General features: G+C 46.0%; 1 protein-coding gene across 7 annotated transcripts in view; it reads left to right on the forward strand.

Moving 5' to 3' along the window:
* Positions 1 to 17,712, forward strand: part of ANKRD44 (ankyrin repeat domain 44) — a 162,033-nt gene that overhangs the window by 60,780 nt on the left and 83,541 nt on the right. For all 7 annotated transcript variants that reach the window (XM_028751819.2, XM_028751839.2, XM_028751848.2 and 4 more), the window contains exons 2-3: positions 5,975 to 6,058; positions 12,209 to 12,287. In XM_028751819.2, coding sequence (XP_028607652.2) covers positions 5,975 to 6,058; positions 12,209 to 12,287 — 163 coding nt within the window. The remainder of the gene's footprint in view (positions 1 to 5,974; positions 6,059 to 12,208; positions 12,288 to 17,712) is intronic.

Below are 17,712 nucleotides of genomic sequence, written 5' to 3' on the forward strand. Positions count from 1 at the left end.
AGAGCAACACATTTTTATAACAACAGGAAGCCCAGGATTAGGGAAGTTAAAGCCTTTTTTTTGCCATCGGTCCTATTTCCCAAGAGACTTTCTCAGCCGACGTGCTTTTAAACCCAGCAGATGAAAGCCAACTTGACCACAGGGGGATTTCAGTGCAAACGGGCCTTGCCGAGGAGATTTCTTATGCCTTCGGACTGTAGTGCCTCTCCTGCTTCTGGCAAAGCAAGTGGAAAATGTTCTTGTTGGCTTTTAGTGGGTCACTAGAGAGCAAAATGTTTACATCCTACCCTTTAAAGAGAGGAGGTGGAGGGGAGAGAGAGACAGAGAGGTTTCCAGATCGTGTTAATAGACGCAGCACAATGCACTTTAGTTAACTGCAATAGTCTGCACTTGTGAAGAAGGCAAGATGGATGTGATGTGCTGTGTATCACAACTCTCTTATTCACTTCAACTTGCCTTTCCTTTAAACTCTCCGTACCATCCAAAGTTTTACAGAGACACTTTCAAGGATCCATTACCTGAGCACCCCTCCTCATCTTTAGCTCCTGAACATTGCATTGCATTCATTTTCTCCCTATTAGCCTGCCTTGTGTTGGCTGCTGAATCAGAGTGTTTTGGCAAACGAAACTGTTAGGGTTTATTTATTTATATTGACTAAACTTATTAAGACAGGAGTGCCTGGCATGCTCTGGTTCATGGGGTCACAAAGAGTCGGACACGACTAAACGACTTAACAACACAAAACTTATTAGTTCACTGGTCACCCGAAGCTTTCCAAGCAGCTTGCATTATAGAAAAATACACAACAAATGCAGAAATGAGGGGAAATCCTATAATACATTAACATTTCAGACATCCTGCAACTTAGGGTTGTAGCTACTGCCAGGCCTAGTCAGAGTAGGCCTATTGAAGTCTCTGGGCATGACTAATTTAGGCCTATTAATTTCAGTGGGTCTACTCGATGAGTAGGGCTTAGTTGGCTAGAACCCATTATCTTTTTTTCTTTTTAAATCTACAACAATCTCACAATGAACATGATTGTACACGACTACTTAATAGAGATCAGATGTACGGTAGTCTAACCCCTGTGTAAGTTTTTTGCAAGCCAAGCAGGACGAATGATTAAAAAAACAGGTTTCTGGAGGGGTGTGTGTGTTTGTGCATTTAAGTAAGAGTTTGGAAACTAGATTTTCATGCTCCAGTGTCCTTTTATTTCCTTTTCCTTTTGGATTCTGTTGCCGTCATCCTTCGAAGCTCCTAATAAGGCTGGTAGCTTTAAAAGAGATTAGCAAGAGATTAACAAAGCTGGTGGCTTTAAAATAAAAAAAGGGTTGGGAAATCTTGTGAGGAAAGGCCAGCCAAAATGTCCAGTGAAACATTTTCCTGGTGAAGAAAAGAGGATAATGATTCTCATGGCCAAAAGACTGGCTATCTCAAGAAGGAGGAAAGCAGAGTGTTGTGTTGTTGTCATCGTCAAGGTTCTTTATATTGTGTTTGCTGATAATACTTGGTGGATCATTCCCCTGCCTGGGAAACAAGAAATCGTGGGTGGGGAGAGACCCTGAGTTTTACTCCTTAAAGTGCCTGGGCCATAAACGCTCTGCTTTTCATTATCCAGCTGTCGGAAGAGCAGAATTGACATGGACCGCTTTTGGGGGTGGGCTTTGGCTGTGGGCTTAACTGGTGACATTGGTAGATAGCCATTTTTTAAATTAAAAAAAAAATCCACAGCGCCTCAGGACGACCACTGTTGCGTTGCTCTGGGGCATACTGGAAAATCCTAAGCAATTTAAAATGCTATTCGTAGTTACCCAGGGAAGGCTATGGGTGGACTCTGGGGATATTGGAGTCCCAGAGTGCTGGTTGTGGATGGTGAGGCCTGGCAAGGAAAGGGGAAAAATACAGGTTAAACAAGCTGGGCATGTTAGGTTTAGTTAGCCCATTCATTTCCCAGGTAAGCCTGGGTTGTATTTTAAAAAATAAATTGTACAGTTAAAGGTTCTCACGAGCCCAAAACCATGTATGGTGTCCCCAGCCATTTTCTTCTGGGGGAAGGGGATGCTGTGTGTATGTGTGTGAGAGAGATTTTCCCTGCTTGCGACTTCTCCCCTCAAAATCTCTCCACCCTCCCCTGAGCTGACATTTTGCTTCTGTAAGGTGGATCATGTTGTGGTGCAGATTTGAAGCAAAAAAAGAAGCTGGAGGTAGAAGGATTAAACGCCCCCTCCTTCCTCCTCCCCTTTTCTCTGTTCAGAATGACATCCTCCCAAAGCTGCTTAGTTCTGTTTTTGGTTACTGTACTGTACTTCGGATTCTAATTCGTCTCGAATGCTTTATAAATACCTGATTTTCACTGTGCTTTCTTGATAATTTCAAATTTTGGCGTGTGAACCGCTTCACAACCAAGTTGGTATATAAATCATGTCAAATAAATCTCTCTCTCTGTTGTTAAAAGTTTGGAATTAACTGCCCTAAAATATTTGCTTTGAATTTTCTGAGGTCCGCCCCCCCGCCCCCCCTTACAGATTTTAGAATTGGAGATGATATTTGAAGAGTGGATCATAATCACACACACACCCCCACCGCCTATTGAACTACCATAAACTATGGGAGAGGGTTGGAATTGCCACCATGAAAAAGAGTGAGTTGAAAATGGAAGGGAAATTCATCTCTGCTCTTTCTCCTTTTCAGAAGTGGCACACACATTTCAAAAATGCCTATTTTCAGAACCCCACCCGCTTGGTTTGAAAAATGTAGGTCCGTCTTGTTGTCAAAACACACACAGCTCAGTTGTTGCAATTTTCTGCGGTAGGAGAATGGCCAGGTTCCAGGGGGAGAGTGCAGGAATTGGCCTCTGTTTCACCTGGAAACATTAGCAATTCTGAGGGCAGGAGTCTGGTTATACACAGAAAAATGGAAATGAGCCATTTTGAAGCCAAGCTTCTGGCCAAAATTAGCTCAGAAAGCCGAAGGGGGAAAATCTGTATTTACTCAGTGTACACCTCTAACATACTGAGCAACCTGACTGAAGATCTATAATGTTATTTATAGGGCTTCAAGACCTATTATTATGAGGTCTTATTATTAGGCTTGCTATTTAAGGGCTTAAAGACTTTTGTGTATGTGTAAAGGGTGCGTCAGCAACTAAGCGATGAACATCATGCTCCCTGTTAGCCAATTTGTGGTTTTAGATTAGGGGGTCAGTGCTGCTCCTGAAATGCAAGTGACAGCCATTGCAAGTTAAGCGGTGAGATGAACAGTTACAAGCAGCTTGAGTAAATAACCAGGTTTTAACCAGGCACCAAACTGAATAAGGTTATTGCCAAGCAAATATCAGATGGGAGGGCATTCCACAAGTGGGGTGCCGTCACAGAGAAGGCCCTGTCCGGTGTCACCAAGTAATGTGTAACACCCAAAGGTGGGACTTTAAGGAGGGACTCCCCAGAAGATATCAGGACACTCAGGTACCAAGGTGACTTCAGTGATCCACTATATTAGATGACTTTAATAATACATTTTACATCCCTGGCAATATTTCTGGGTTAGCGGAGTGTGTAACCTGAAGCGTATGTAACCTGAAGCGTATGTAACCCAAGGTACCACTGTATCCCCAAATCAACACAGACTGTGGAAACTTCAAACTGGACTTCAAGCATCTGGCATTGTGTGCCTCTCCATTCTTCCTCCAGACTCTGGGTCCTTGGTTTCCAAATGAGATGCAAAAGCTGCTCTCATCAGAAAAGAGTATTGGGGAGCCATGTTATCAGCTGGTGTTGGTCCACTGTGCTTCATTAAGTCCAGGGTCAACGCAGCCATCTACCAGGAGATTTTGGAGCACTTGATGCTTCCTCCTGCAGATGAGCTTTATGGGGATGCTGACTTCATTTTCCAGCAGGACTTTGGCACCTGCCCACACTGCCAAAAGTACCAAAACCTGGTTCAGTGCCCATGGGATTACTGTGCTTGATTGGCCAGCAAACTCACCTGACCTGAACCCCATAGAGAATCAATGGGGCATTGCCAAGAGAAAGATGAGAGACATGAGACCGAGTAATGCAGAAGAGCTGAAGGCTGCTATGGTCTTCCTGGTCTTCCATAACACCTCAGCAATGCCACTGGCTGATAGCATCCATGCCACGCCGCATTGAGGCAGTAATTGATGCAAAAGGGGCCCAAACCAAGCACTGAGTCCATGTGCATGCTTCTACTTCTCAGAGGTCCAATATTGCTCTATTTGCAGTCCTCGGTTTGCTGATTTCGTTTAATATTCTAATTTTCTGAGATGGTTAATTTGGGATTTTCATCAGCTGTACGCCATGATCATCACAATTATAACAAATAAAGGCTTGACATATCTCGCTTTGCATGTCATGAGTCTATCTCATATATTAGTTTCACCTCTTAAGTCGAATTACTGAAATAAATGAACTTTTCCACAATATTCTAATTTTCCGAGTTTCACCTGTAGGCAAAAATATGTTACCTGATGTCATTAGGGCAGGAAGTGAAATGGTATGTGGGTGGCTTTGCCCATATGCCAGACTTGGTCCTCGGGGGTGAATGGAGATAAGGATCTGGTGCCCCAGCCAGTTCCCCACCTCTGCTTTATGATCATGCTTTAAAATAAGTTTAAAGGATGTTAAGAACCACGGATAGATCTCGCCTCTAAATATAGACTGAAAGGGGCAGCTTATGGTGAACTCTCGGAGCAGATGTTTCTTTCAGTCTCATCAGTAATATTTTCCAACTACTGAAGGACCAGCTGCTTAATTATTTCCTGCTTTAGCCATTCACACTATATCCTAGATTCCATGAATGCGACAGCAATGATGTCAGTTTCCCAAGCGCCCTTCCACTGCATAGAAACATATGAACATTGTGTGTTGTGCAAAGGCAAAGGCTGCTTTTTCTCCGGGGACAGGCTATGGGTTCAAGTGCCCCCTTTCTTACTCCAGTGCAAAATCACCCTCCCTTCTCTGGCCTTTGTTAGCAGACAGCCAGGAGAATATGGTATTTCAGAGTGCATAGATTTTTAAAGTTGCGGAAGGATGTTGACCAGTTTTCAGAAATCTAGCAGGCAGTTATAAAGAACCATTGTTAGCAGCTGAGATAGTAGCGCATAGAGGGTTGTTGGTGTAAGTCAATCTTGGACTGTTAGAGGGTTCAAGTTGGTTCACAAGACCATTTCCCCCAAGCCACCCAACCATCAGTTGATGTCACTTGCAATGTCCTATTGTTTCCATTGGTGTATTGTATGTTTTGCACTTTCATTGTATATTTATTTTGTATTAATATGGTACAATGTTGCCCACTGCTTTTTTGGGGGGGAAGGATTTGCACTAAAAAGCAGTATATACCGTATTTTTCGCTCTATAAGATGCACCTGACCATAAGACGCACCTAGTTTTTAGAAGAGGAAAAGAAAAATAATAATATTCTGAATCAAATGTTGTTGAAGAGGCTTTGCGCGGCTATCCCTGAAGCCAGAACAGCAAGAGGGATTGCTGCGCAACAACCCCTCTTGCAGTTCTGGCTTCAGCGAAAGCAACAGAAAGCCTCTTCAGTGCAGTGGGAGGAATGCTCCCGCTGCGCTGAAGAGGCTTCGCGCAGCATTCACTCCATAAGACGCACACACATCTCCCCTTACTTTTTAGGAGGGAAAAAGTGCGTCTTATAGAGCGAAAAATACGGTAAATAAACCAGGCCATATCAAAACCATGCCATCTGATGGGCGGAAGAGCAGCTTAAATCCTGTGTTGGCTGCCCGCCTCTTTCCCTTGCAGGAAACAGGGGTGTGTGGCCAAAGCAGCTGGATTTAATGCCCCTAATCCTCAACCGACTAGCGGGCAGTTGATTTAGATTTCAGGCCAGTCTAGTGTAAATACGACGCTTAACATGGCTGGAAATATCTTGGAGCATGTAATGGGTTTGACATTAAATCATTCCCCCTTCTCTTATTTTTTGTCTCTTCTAGCCCCCGCTGGTCCAAGCAATTTTCAATGGTGATCCTGATGAGATACGTATGTTGATCTACAAAACAGAAGATGTCAATGCTCTGGTAAGTGACTGTGTCTAATCCCCCCACCAAAAAAACCTTGTCTTACGAGATTTGACCAGCAGAAATGCTGATTCATATTTTATTTTGAGGTGCAGAGGAACTTTGTCCTTCCTCTACCCAAAGTCTAGAGGCCTATTCTCAAGATTTGGGCCCCGTCCCCAATAAAGTACACTTGGGATCACATTTATACCTTAATAGCTAATGGGACCAACAGTCAAGCAGGTGGTTTCTGCACGTGCTGCAGAGAGAAGTGAGGGGCAGATGAGGCTCGTCAATCTGAGAAGGTACCTTATCTAGGAGAAGGAAAACTCTGATCCTAAACCTCTTCTGCCTTGTGGGACATCTTTGGGAGAAGAAAAGGCTAAAGAGTAAATTCTACACAAATTCGGAGTGGAGTCCCTAAGATGGTTGGATGACATCTTGTATGCCTCCTTCTGGCAACTCCTGCAGCCAAGCTGGTGTTAAACGTATTGCTGTGCTTTCCTTTGGACCACACCAGCAAGGCCGAGCGGGGTGGGGTGGGGGTCTTGTTGTCTGGGCAGGCCAGGACCTCCATACACACTGCCCAGGCTTGTGCACTTTGAAAAGTCACTTCGGTGCTGGCAGTGCAGCAGTTTGACTTCACCCTCAAAGGCAGACTCCATTGTCTCTTGAGACAGACAGATGCCAAAGACAAGCTATGGCAATTCTTCCTTCCCTGCTTTTTTTAATTGGAGAGATTTATGTAGGAGTGGCTTGCCTAAGGAATAATCCCAAGTGGTATGAAATTCTCCCACTGGTGTTGGCCAGAGAGAGAGACTTAGTTGTTGTACTTAACCAGCAGCTGAGAAATGCAATTATCTAATTATTATTTTTTAAGTCATGATTTTCAAATTCCAAGTCTAGCAACAGCCCTGTTAGAAAGTGTGAGTGGAAGATGAGATGATCATTTTCGTCCATTTTCATGTGTCTGGCTCTGACTGTCACCTGTGATCTGTTTTTACTGGTTTTCTGCTTTCCTCTCTGTGAGGAATTTTCTGCACAATTTTCTTGATAGTCCAGTAAAGCAGGGTTGGGGAGCTTTTCTCCTGGATCGGACAGGTGAGTGGGACGATCCAGTTGTTTAAATTCCACGGTGAGGTTCCCAAGTTCCTGGCAGCCAGGCCACCACAGAATAAAACTTTGTCATTTCAAGCCATGTGAGAAAAGGCTGCTGTTCCTTTAACGTGGGGATCCAGGGCACAGTCCTTCAATGGCTGCGCTCATTTCTCTCTGGTTGGGGACAGAGGGTGGCGCTTGCGGGGGAATTGTCATCGCGCCACTCCTTGGTGTGTGGAGTGCCTCAGGGTGCGATTCTCTCCCCGATGCTTTTTAACATCTTTATGCGCCCCCTCGCCCAGCTTGTCCAGAGTTTTGGGCTGGGTTGCCATCAGTATGCCGATGACACCCAACTCTATCTGTTGATGGATGGCCATCCTGACTCGGCCCCAGACACACTGACCAGATGTTTGGAAGCTATGGCTGGATGGTTACGTGGGAGCCGGTTGAAATTAAACCCTTCGAAGACAGAGGTCCTCTGGCTGGGACGGAGCGATATGGGATTGAGGGGGCAACTCCCATCTCTTGCGGGGGTGCAATTAGTGCCAGCATCGTCCGTTAAGAGTTTGGGTGTAATCTTCGATACCTCCCTCTCTATGGAGGCGCAGATTACAGCTATAACAAAGGTGGCATTTTTTCATCTCCGCCAAGCTAAGCAGTTGGCTCCTTATCTATCTCGCCCTGACCTAGCCACTGTGATCCACGCGACGGTCACCTCCAGACTGGATTATTGTAACTCGCTCTACGTGGGGCTGCCCTTGAGACTGACCCAGAAACTCCAGCGGGTGCAGAATGCCGCGGCGAGACTCCTTATGGGGTCTTCGCTGCGAGATCATATCCATCCGGTGCTATACCAGCTGCACTGGCTCCCGGTGGAGTACAGGATCAGGTTTAAGGTGCTGGTTTTAACCTTTGAAGCCCTATACGGCCTAGGACCCTCGTACCTACGGGACCGCCTCTCCTGGTATGTCCCACAGAGAAATTTACGGTCTGCAAATAAAAACATCTTGAAGATCCCAGGCCATAGAGAGGTTAGGCTGGCCTCAACTAGAGCCAGGGCCTTCTCGGCCGCGGCTCCAATCTGGTGGAACTCTCTGTCACAAGAGACTAGGGCCCTGCAGGACCTGACATCCTTCCGCAGGGCCTGCAAGACAGAGCTGTTCCACCAGGCCTTTGGTCAGGGCGCAGCCTGACCCCCTCCTCTGGCAATCGGCATTCTGCACAGAATTTTGCTTGATGGTTGCCATTAATTTGATTTAATTAATTTTATAATGAATGTATTTTGATTGTTGTTAGCCGCCCTGAGCCCAGCTTCGGCTGGAGAGGGCGGGATATAAATAAAATTTATTATTATTATTATTATTATAACCGATGAAGAACTGTTGTACGGTTTAAAAATACAATATAATTGTGGTGTGTCGTTTTGGTTCTTTAGAGTGGCCATTGTCATGTTTGCTGCTTAATGTGCATGACTGCCTTGGGGAAATTGGAACAGAATTCTTTGTTATTCTCCCTAATCTGCTTGCATGGGTTAAAAATATTACCGTATGTGGACATAAAACAGACTTCTCCTTCGGCGACATACTTGTTGGGGTTTGGAAAACCACTTGTTTCGTTCATACAGTTAAGACGGCGATTGCTCCATTTTTCTTACTGAGGAGAAATGAGATGCTGGTTTTCGTTTATGGCATTGTTGATTTCTTATCTGTCCACTCGTCGTTGTAAACACACTGTTCCTGCATGTGGCTTCACTGGCCCACTGCCCACAGCTACAAGGAAGTTTTGAATTCCTGTTATCGAGTTTTGTAGAGCATTATTGTCTTGTGCCCAACCTAAATATTGTGGATAGTTCAGGGAGCCAGCTAAATAGACTCCCTGACTTTGTGAAGACTGCCAGCTAGCCTAATTAAACCACATCTCGTCCTATATCTTAAAGAACCAATGCTTCATGGCTACATTAACCTTCTTTATCAGTATCACAGACCCAATTTTCTGATCTGTTGTTTTCCCAGTCTGACATAGACTGCATGTGCACCATAGCTTTAAAACAAATTATTTCCCTCAAAGAATTCTGGCGCTTTAGTCTCCCCCTGACAGAGTTACAATTCTCATCAGCCCTTTATATCAAACTACAGTGCCCTGATTTTTTTGTGGGGAGAAATGTGCTTTAAAGGTGCAGAGTCTATGCAAGTTCAAAAAAACATTTTGTGTTTTTGAGAGAACACAAATTAGGTATTTTGTGTGCATATAGTGGCTGCTCATTCAGTTTCTTGGATGTGTCAAACTGGCAGTGCCCCTCTTTGGCATGCAGAACAATGTATGAAAGGTGCTGAGTTTGAGCCATTTTGATGGAAGCCAACCACCAAAACGCAGTTCATGTGTTGGAGCATTCTTGTGATTAGTTCCCAACTCGTCATCACAAAATGATTTTTGTTGTTGGCTGTGCCCTGAAAATTGCCACCTCAATATAGTTTTGTGGATTGTGCCAGATTTAGGTTTATTTTCCCCAGCCATGACTGGAAAAATGAAAATAATGAAGTAGCCATTTAGCTAGTAACCTTAGAGTTTCTCGTTCTACAGCTAATTTTAAAAACGACATCGAGAAATCTCCATTTTGGAAATTCTCTTGGTTTGTTGACACCTTGCTTGAAACAATGGCAGGACTGATTGTCTTTGCACATATTACTGTTCTAATTAAACAATTAGACAGTTAGGCGCAGGGCTAATCAAAGACTTGCCTACCTTTCAGAAGAAGAAAGTGTACAAATGCTGTTTTTCATGAACTGCTTTTCACTACTGTTTATTGTCAGCAAGAAAAATAGTCATTGTGATGCATCAGTCTTGAGACAGAACAATGAAAAAGTTCAGCGAGGCCAAGAGATAAATTAATCCTGCCTCTTCCTTCAACAACTATATATTTAGCCTTGTTTAATGGTATCTATTGTCCTGGACAGGCCTTTTTTTTCGTTTTTTAAAGGACTGTATACTTGAAACATGGCTCTACTTACACTAACAACATGTGCAGTCCTTCCTTCTGTTGTTTTAGACCTTTTTGTATGTGTGTGGGGGGGTCATTTATCTGGTGGAATCACCTTCTTATGCTGGAAGGAAAATGTTTGCACTATTTTGGAGATTGTGAGGTATTCTAGAGAAGGGGGAAAGCAACTTCCCAGCTGCCAGACTTAACTTTTTTGGGTTCTGATGGCTACTGAATGCCTGAAGTTTTGCAACCCTCAGAGTAAACGTGCATGCACAGAACTGAGTTTATGGAATGAACCATTGACTGCTTGACCATGGACTAGATTGGACTTTGGGCTGATCCAGCAGGATCTTACTTGTTGGTTGTCCTTTATAATTGTTTGCACGAGATTAATAGCGAGAGCAAGACAGTGTGGCAGACCTAGACATCAATATCTCCTGCTGCTTGTTGTAGCCACCAACTGCTTTCAGGAGAGCCTTTCTCCTTGCACAGCAGGGTTGGCATCAGGTGTGGGTATGGTTGGGCACCAGCTAAGGCCCACACCTCAGCAGGGGACCCACTGCCAACCCTTCGGGGCCCCTGGCTCTGTCGTTCCTTCTCCATACTGTTGCTGCCTGCACACCTGTCTCCTCCAAGTGAGTTCACAGTAGAAGGAACAAGAAGAAGGAGCAGCAACTTCCACTCATTTTGCCCTCTCCCGAAGCTCCCAAACAGACAACAGCAAGGAGGAGCTGGGCTCACTTAGGGAGGTATCTGTTTGAGGACATCTTGCCTCCCCAAACCCTGGAGCTAATACCATTGTCACAAGGCACCATGCTGTAGAACCTTGCCTAAATCAACAGCAACAAAGGTTTATCCAGAAATCATGTCTACTTGCGCACTGCTTCATAAGCGGTTATTTCTCTTCTGCTTGCTGCCTTTCCCTTCATAATTACCATTCTGCTATCATAATTATCATTATGTCTAGGTGGAATACAGGTGGAGAGTGAGATGCAGATAATTGCAGAAACCTTTTGGCAAACGCTTGAAATTTTGTGCCCTAGCTAATGCTGATCATTGCTACTTAAAAAACGAGACCCGGTGTGGATGAATGCTAGGAGGTTCATGGATGTGGAAGCGAAGTCTCCTTTACTCATAGGGAAATACAGTATTCATGATAAATTTAAATATCACTCCTGTATATCCCACACATCTTACTCTTGTTTCCTTCAATGTAGATCCCGCTTTCATAAGTGGTCAGAAGGGAACCAATCTGGTGTGACTAATCAAAAGTTGGTCAGGGGGCAACCTGAATTACAAAATGTAAAAAGCCTATTAAAAAATGCCCCCCCCCCATTGGATCTCAGACTTCTACAGTTTTAAGTCATAAAGTGAAAAGGCTGTATTGTGAGCAAAATATTGCTGACAAATCTGTTCTCCCATCTGCAAAAGTGCAAGAGGCCCAAAAAGAGCAGGTTTGGATTTGATGTCAGCCAAAGTTAATGTGAAAGGAAAATGAGGTGGAAAAAAAAACATATAAACAAATGCATTATATTAGGAAAATTGCATTGCAAACACTTGTGTATTAAGCAAAATTGCATACAAAAATGTGTATGGTATGAGAAATGAATTTCCACGAGGCCTTAGAAAAAATGCCAACTGGTGTGGAAACGAGCATAAAGTTGGAAAATGAGAAACTGAAACCCAAATTGACAAATTTGCGAATCTTTACAAAAGACCCAATGCTGTCCCAAGAATGCTGCCATATTCACACTGCATGGAGGATCGAAGGAGTTCAGAAGTGGCATGATAGAAATCTCTGTTTTGTGTGCCTAACATAAAGACCCCTACCCCCTCAAGTCCCAGAGCCAACTCTGTAGGCGGCAGCAATTGCCCCATCTTCACACTTGGGGCACCCTGACCGGAAGCAGTAGAGGGTGAAGCAAAACAAAATTTGATGACCGTCTGCTGGCAATCCCTGTATCTTGAACTGCATTGAGGGAGCTTCCCAGGAGTGGCCTTGACTGTCTCCCTCAGTGGCTGCAGCCCACACACCTGCTACAACGGCAGCCTGTTGGCCTTTGGTTAGTAATTCTGTCTCTTTTGCTTTTTAGGACACTGAGAAGAGGACCCCTCTTCACGTTGCTGCTTTCCTGGGGGATGCAGAGATAATCGAGCTTCTAATCTTGTCAGGTACGTAGTTCCTGTGTCACCATTAGGAAAGTAAAATGGCTATGGGTGCATGTAGATGTCGGCTGCATATCACAAACAGGTCATTCAGATCTGAGTTTTCTGTGTTCATGTTCAGCACCTTGTCCCATCAGCTGTGATAGTCCCATAAGTCGTAATATTCATTGCCCATCTCCTGGTCACTGTCCACACAAGTAGGTGGAGCTTGATATTCAGGCTGAGTTTCTTTTGTTCCCCTCCTCAGTCATTTCTTGGCGAGAGACAAAGGCTGGAGGGCCCAGCAGGCTGGGAAATTATCCCTACTCTGGGCGTGTGAGGCCAAGCACCACCATTGGCCAGTTGGTCCCGCGCCCCGGGGAACACCTTTTAATTCCTGCTGCCATTGGCCAATTTGGCGGCAGGAGGACGATCCGGCCTGCAATCGGCCAGTTCACAGAGGAGGCCTGGGGGCCTGCCCGCAAAGTCACCCACCCAAGAAGGGGCAAACAGACTTCTCCCCTTCTCTTCACTAGCCTTTCCCGATTTTGGTGTTCCAATAGGTCAGTGTTTCCCAACCGGTGTTCCGCGGCACACTAGTGTGCCGCGAGATGTTGCCTGGTGTGCCGCGAGATGTTGCCTGGAGGGAGGCGGGCGAGGGCGTTTGCTTCCCGGAGGACGGAGCGAGGGCGCCCCCTGCTGGGCCGGGGCTCGCTCTCCCAGAGGGTAAATCTGGATCAAATGGGACGAGGGGCGGGCAGAATTCTGGGGGCCACTGATGCCCTACAGACCCCCCCCAAGTCCTCCGGGGCGCGCGCTCTGCTGGGCTCTTTTCGGTCGTCGTGCTTGTGGGAAGCCGCCCCTTCCCTGGGCGACGCGCTGCCTCGCGACTCCGGAGTCAGTCCCGCGGGCTCTCGGAGGGACTCGCGAGCGACGGCGCGGCGGCTCCGGGGCGCGCTCAGCCGGGCCGCTGCGCGCCCCCGCGCAGCCCCTGCTGCAGCTGCCCGGCGTGGAGCGCGACGCGGAGCCGGCCAGGCTTGGAGGCGCCCAGGTAGGGCCGAGCCGGGCGGGGGTGGGGAGGTCTCGGTCTGCTGCGGGCGCAGGAGGGCGAGCGGGAGCCGTCGGGTCTCCTGGAAGGAAGCGAGGCGGCGGCTGAGGGGGATGCAGCCCCGTCCCCAGCAACAGGCGCTCCTCGAAGTGAGGCCACAAGTCGGGGCTCGGACAGGGCCTGGAAGCAGCGGCTCCGGCTCTTGGGAGCGGAGAAGGGGACTTCGAAAGCGGCCTGGAGGAGAAAAGCCCCGATGCAGCGAGAGCGGGGAGCGTGCTGCCTTGTCCAGGCCTCCTCGCTTTGTGCCGTCCGCTGCCGGGAGCAGGACACGGGGGCTCCTCTTTCGCATGCTTTCCCGGGTGATCGGTGAGGGTTAGGGTTAGGGTTAGGGTTAGGGTCCCTCAGTCCCTCGCTTTGCTGCCTCCTCCCCCCCCCACCCCCAAAGCTTGGAGGTTCCCCGGCAAGGGGGAGGGAAAAAAATTGAAAGTTACACTTTCGTGCGTCCCTCCCGGCGTGACGCTGCGCGCTGACGTCACGGGGCTGTAATGGTGGTGTGCCTCGATATTTTTTTCATCAAACAAGTGTGCCTTTGCCCAAAAAAGGTTGGGAAACACTGCAATAGGTTGTTGGAAAACCCAGAGCTGGTGCAAAGTCTTTGTTCTGAGCAGTGGTATAAGTAATGTTGGACTTTGAAGTTACTGTTCGTATGTACCACCTCTTTAGGTGGTATGTGTATTAACTCGGTTGCTGCAAAATGTGGTAAGTCTGGAGTCCCTCCTCCTCATTCTGCTGAGTCGGCCCTTTCCTCCTTCTCTCTTTGCTTGTTACCTACGAAGGCCTTGTCCTGCCTGGGCTACACAATCTTCATTTGAGATCCTTTAGTTCGGGGTGAGAATCCTCCAGCCCTCAGGCCTAAGGAGGCCTGCCAAGCCTTCTGAATTGGCTTGCAATAGTGTTTTGGCCAAGCCACACCAACTTGTACTGCTCCTAATGCCACCAGGCATCCCTGGGCACAGGGCGTAGAGTCCAGTTCAGCAAGGCAACTTTTAACTTCATACCCTTTGAAGCCTTGGTGGTAATTTGAAACACTGGTGGCAATGCTACATCTGGCATGGGGTCTTCTTTCATATGGGCATGATGCATGTATTAGCATGGAATTGTTTGTCTCACACTGTCTGTAGCACCATGGCTTGGATCTGAAGATGTGGATGACCACATCTAAGCGTTGGAGACAGTGAAGCCGGCAGCTATTGTACCAGTACAAACTGTGGGGATCAGATGTGCAATGCAGAAATACAACACAAGGGCCATGTTTTCTTTACTGAAGGTGTTAGAAACAATTATTTCCCCTCCCTGTCAAATCCTTTGTACAGAAATCAAGGACATGTGAGAAAGCCTTTTGACAATTAGTGATGGTCTTAAACATATGCTGTTAGACTTCATAAAACATGTTTAAATGTGTAGTGTCTTTGGCAATGTACAACATTTCCTGTTTCTTGAAAGCTTTAATTTTTAAACAGTATTTTTCATGATACAATTACAGTGGGATTATCTGCAAAGCTTAAAGACAATCTCTATCTGCTTTATAAAAAAATATATATTCCAGCTGTTGCTACTTCATCAATGAGCCTAGCTGCAAAAATGGACTGGAAGGGCATGAAGTGACAGAAACATAAATTTTGAGAAACGTTAGAATAGAATACAGCAACTATGAAATTGGTGGAGCACCCAGGATGTGTTGTGTTCTTTAAAGGATTTCGACACACACATAGGCAAATGTATGTGTTGTCGTCTATTATTCCTAGTAACATAAGATCAAATGCTCAAAATTATAAGCAGAAGACTGATCTTGAATGTCAGAGAGTCACACACCTACGTTATAGTTATTGTTTAAATTACGGGAATATTCGAAAACAGAAACATCTCATAAGACACATGTCCGATCCTACCAACACAAACACCCGCAAAAGTCTGGAAGCAAATAAATTACAGCTGTTAAATAATAACCAAATATAATAATTTACTGAAACTTGTAAAATATGCAGGCAAATCAGAGTAGACTTCTGAAAAACTATTATTAGTTGTAACTTTTATTTGCTTGCCTCTTGCAATATATCCCCCCCCCCCCAGGCCTGCTTTCTTTACTGTCAGACTAGCTCATATTGTCTGGTTCTCCTAATGGCTGGCCCGAAGTATACAGCAGGATACTTATTCTTGGCTTGATTTGTCGTTTCCTTTGGCGGGAGGGGGGTGGATCAAGTGAGGGATCAAGTGGGTAGCCAACTCAACTGTGAGCCTGCTGGGGAAGGTTCTCATTTGACCCTTTAAGTAGAAGCAAACAGAAATCCAGGACAGACGGAAAAAGGAGGCAGTTAGTCGCATCTTCATGTGGTTTGCGAACTGGCACTTAGCCACTTACAACACTGGATCCCTGCCACACTGTGACCATCCCCTCCCCCCCGAAGGATTCAGAATGTTGGGGATGAGATTTCTCTGGGTCGAGGCAATCTCTGGAGCATCCTGTTACACGAGGCTAGAATCTGAACCTTCAAGCTTAGATCTGTGCCGTCACGTTATTCTAACACCACACAAGTTCATATAACATAAGAAGGGCCTGCTGGATCAGACCAATGGCACAACTAGTCCTGCATCCTGTTTTCACAGTGGCCAGTCAGATGCCTGCGGGAACCCTGCAAGCCGGACTCGAGCATCATCATCATCATCATCATCTATCTACCGTATTTTTTTCTCTATAAGACTCACTTTTTCCCTCCTAAAAAGTAAGGGGAAATGTGTGTGCGTCTTATGGAGCAAATGCAGGCTGCGCAGCTATCGCAGAAGCCAGAACAGCGAGAGGGATTGCTGCTTTCACTGCCCAGCGATCCCTCTTGCTGTTCTGGCTTCTGAGATTCAGAATATCTTTTTTCTTGTTTTCCTCCTCCAAAAACTAGGTGCGTCTTGTGGTTTGGTGCGGCTTATAGAGCGAAAAATACGGTATCTATCGATCGATCTATTGAATTTATATACCACCCTATACCTGGGGGTCTCGGGGCAGTTCACAGAATAAAATCAAGATATAAACTACAAAATACATAATAAAAATAAAAATGACAACCCAATAACTCCCTCCCCCATCCCCACATTTTAAAAGGGCATAGGGTGTAAATCAAATCATCCAGAGGCCTGGTTAAAAAGGAATGTGTTATGTACTGAAGTTCTCACCCTGGGCCAGCAGGGGGATACTGTAGATAGTTTTCACTCAGGTCCACGTCAGTTATTTTAGGCGGGAAACCCTGGGTTGTTGTTGCTACAATGTTGACAGCCGGCTGCCTATAAAAGCAGGCCGGCTGACCTGTTTGCTGTTCAGTTCTGTTCTGTTCCAGCTTACAAAATAAAGAGCTGCTTTGGAGAAATTGCTGTGTCGTCTGCCATGTCTACCCACTATTCAACAGAACGTTTTTGCCTGGCTCCTAACAGTGTATAAGGAAGGCACCAGGTGAGCTTCCCTGGGGATAGCATTCCACAGACGGGGAGCCACTGCAGAGAAGGCCCGTTCTCGTGTTGCCACCCTCCGAACCTCTTGAGGAGAAGGCACACGAAGGAGGGCCTAAGAAGATGATCTCAGGATCCAGGGAGGTTCATATGGAAAGAGGTGGTCTTTGAGGTATTGTGGTCCTGAGCCGTTTAAGGCTTCATAGGTCAAAACCAGCACTTTGAATCGGGCCCGGAAACTAATTGGTAGCTAGTGCGGCTGGACCAGGATCGGTGTAATATGCTCAGATTGTCTTCCTCCGGTGAGCAACCTGGCTGCTGAATTCTCATCCCGTGGTTTCCAGGAACTGGTATTCAGGAACTGGAAACTGTCAGGCATTGAACCTGGGATCTCTTGCGTGAAACACACATCTTCTGCCACTTAGCCGTACATATAGACAGGACTTAAAAAAACCCCCACAAACCCCTCCCTTCCTGCCCTACTTCATCATTTCACTCCAACTAGGCCATAGAAGACCCTCAGACAGCATGAACTCACATAGCCACAGTGACTTCATTTTCACAGTGCCATTTCCACACAACTGGCCGCAGGTCTTCTACTTTACCCCTGACTAATTTCTCTTTTAATGGTAACCTAGAGGCCCATTCCTGACATGTTTCAGTGCACAGGACATATGCTTTATTCATTAGATGCTATGTTTATTTGTACTGCCACCAGTTCATGTGCCACAAGTCTAACTATGAGCATATTTCACAGAACGTCTCTCCTGAGCCTTGTATGAAATTCAATGGGCTGATTCTTTTTGCAGCGTCTAGCCCCGCCGACAATATCGCTGCTGGTTGTAAATCTTTCTTGCGCTCCCTCTAAATTAAAAAACAAAAGATGCAGAGAGTTATGCCGCCTGCTGTTCA

Source organism: Podarcis muralis, chromosome 1 (assembly GCF_964188315.1).
Source record: "Podarcis muralis chromosome 1, rPodMur119.hap1.1, whole genome shotgun sequence".
Classification (NCBI taxonomy): Eukaryota; Metazoa; Chordata; class Lepidosauria; order Squamata; family Lacertidae; genus Podarcis; species Podarcis muralis.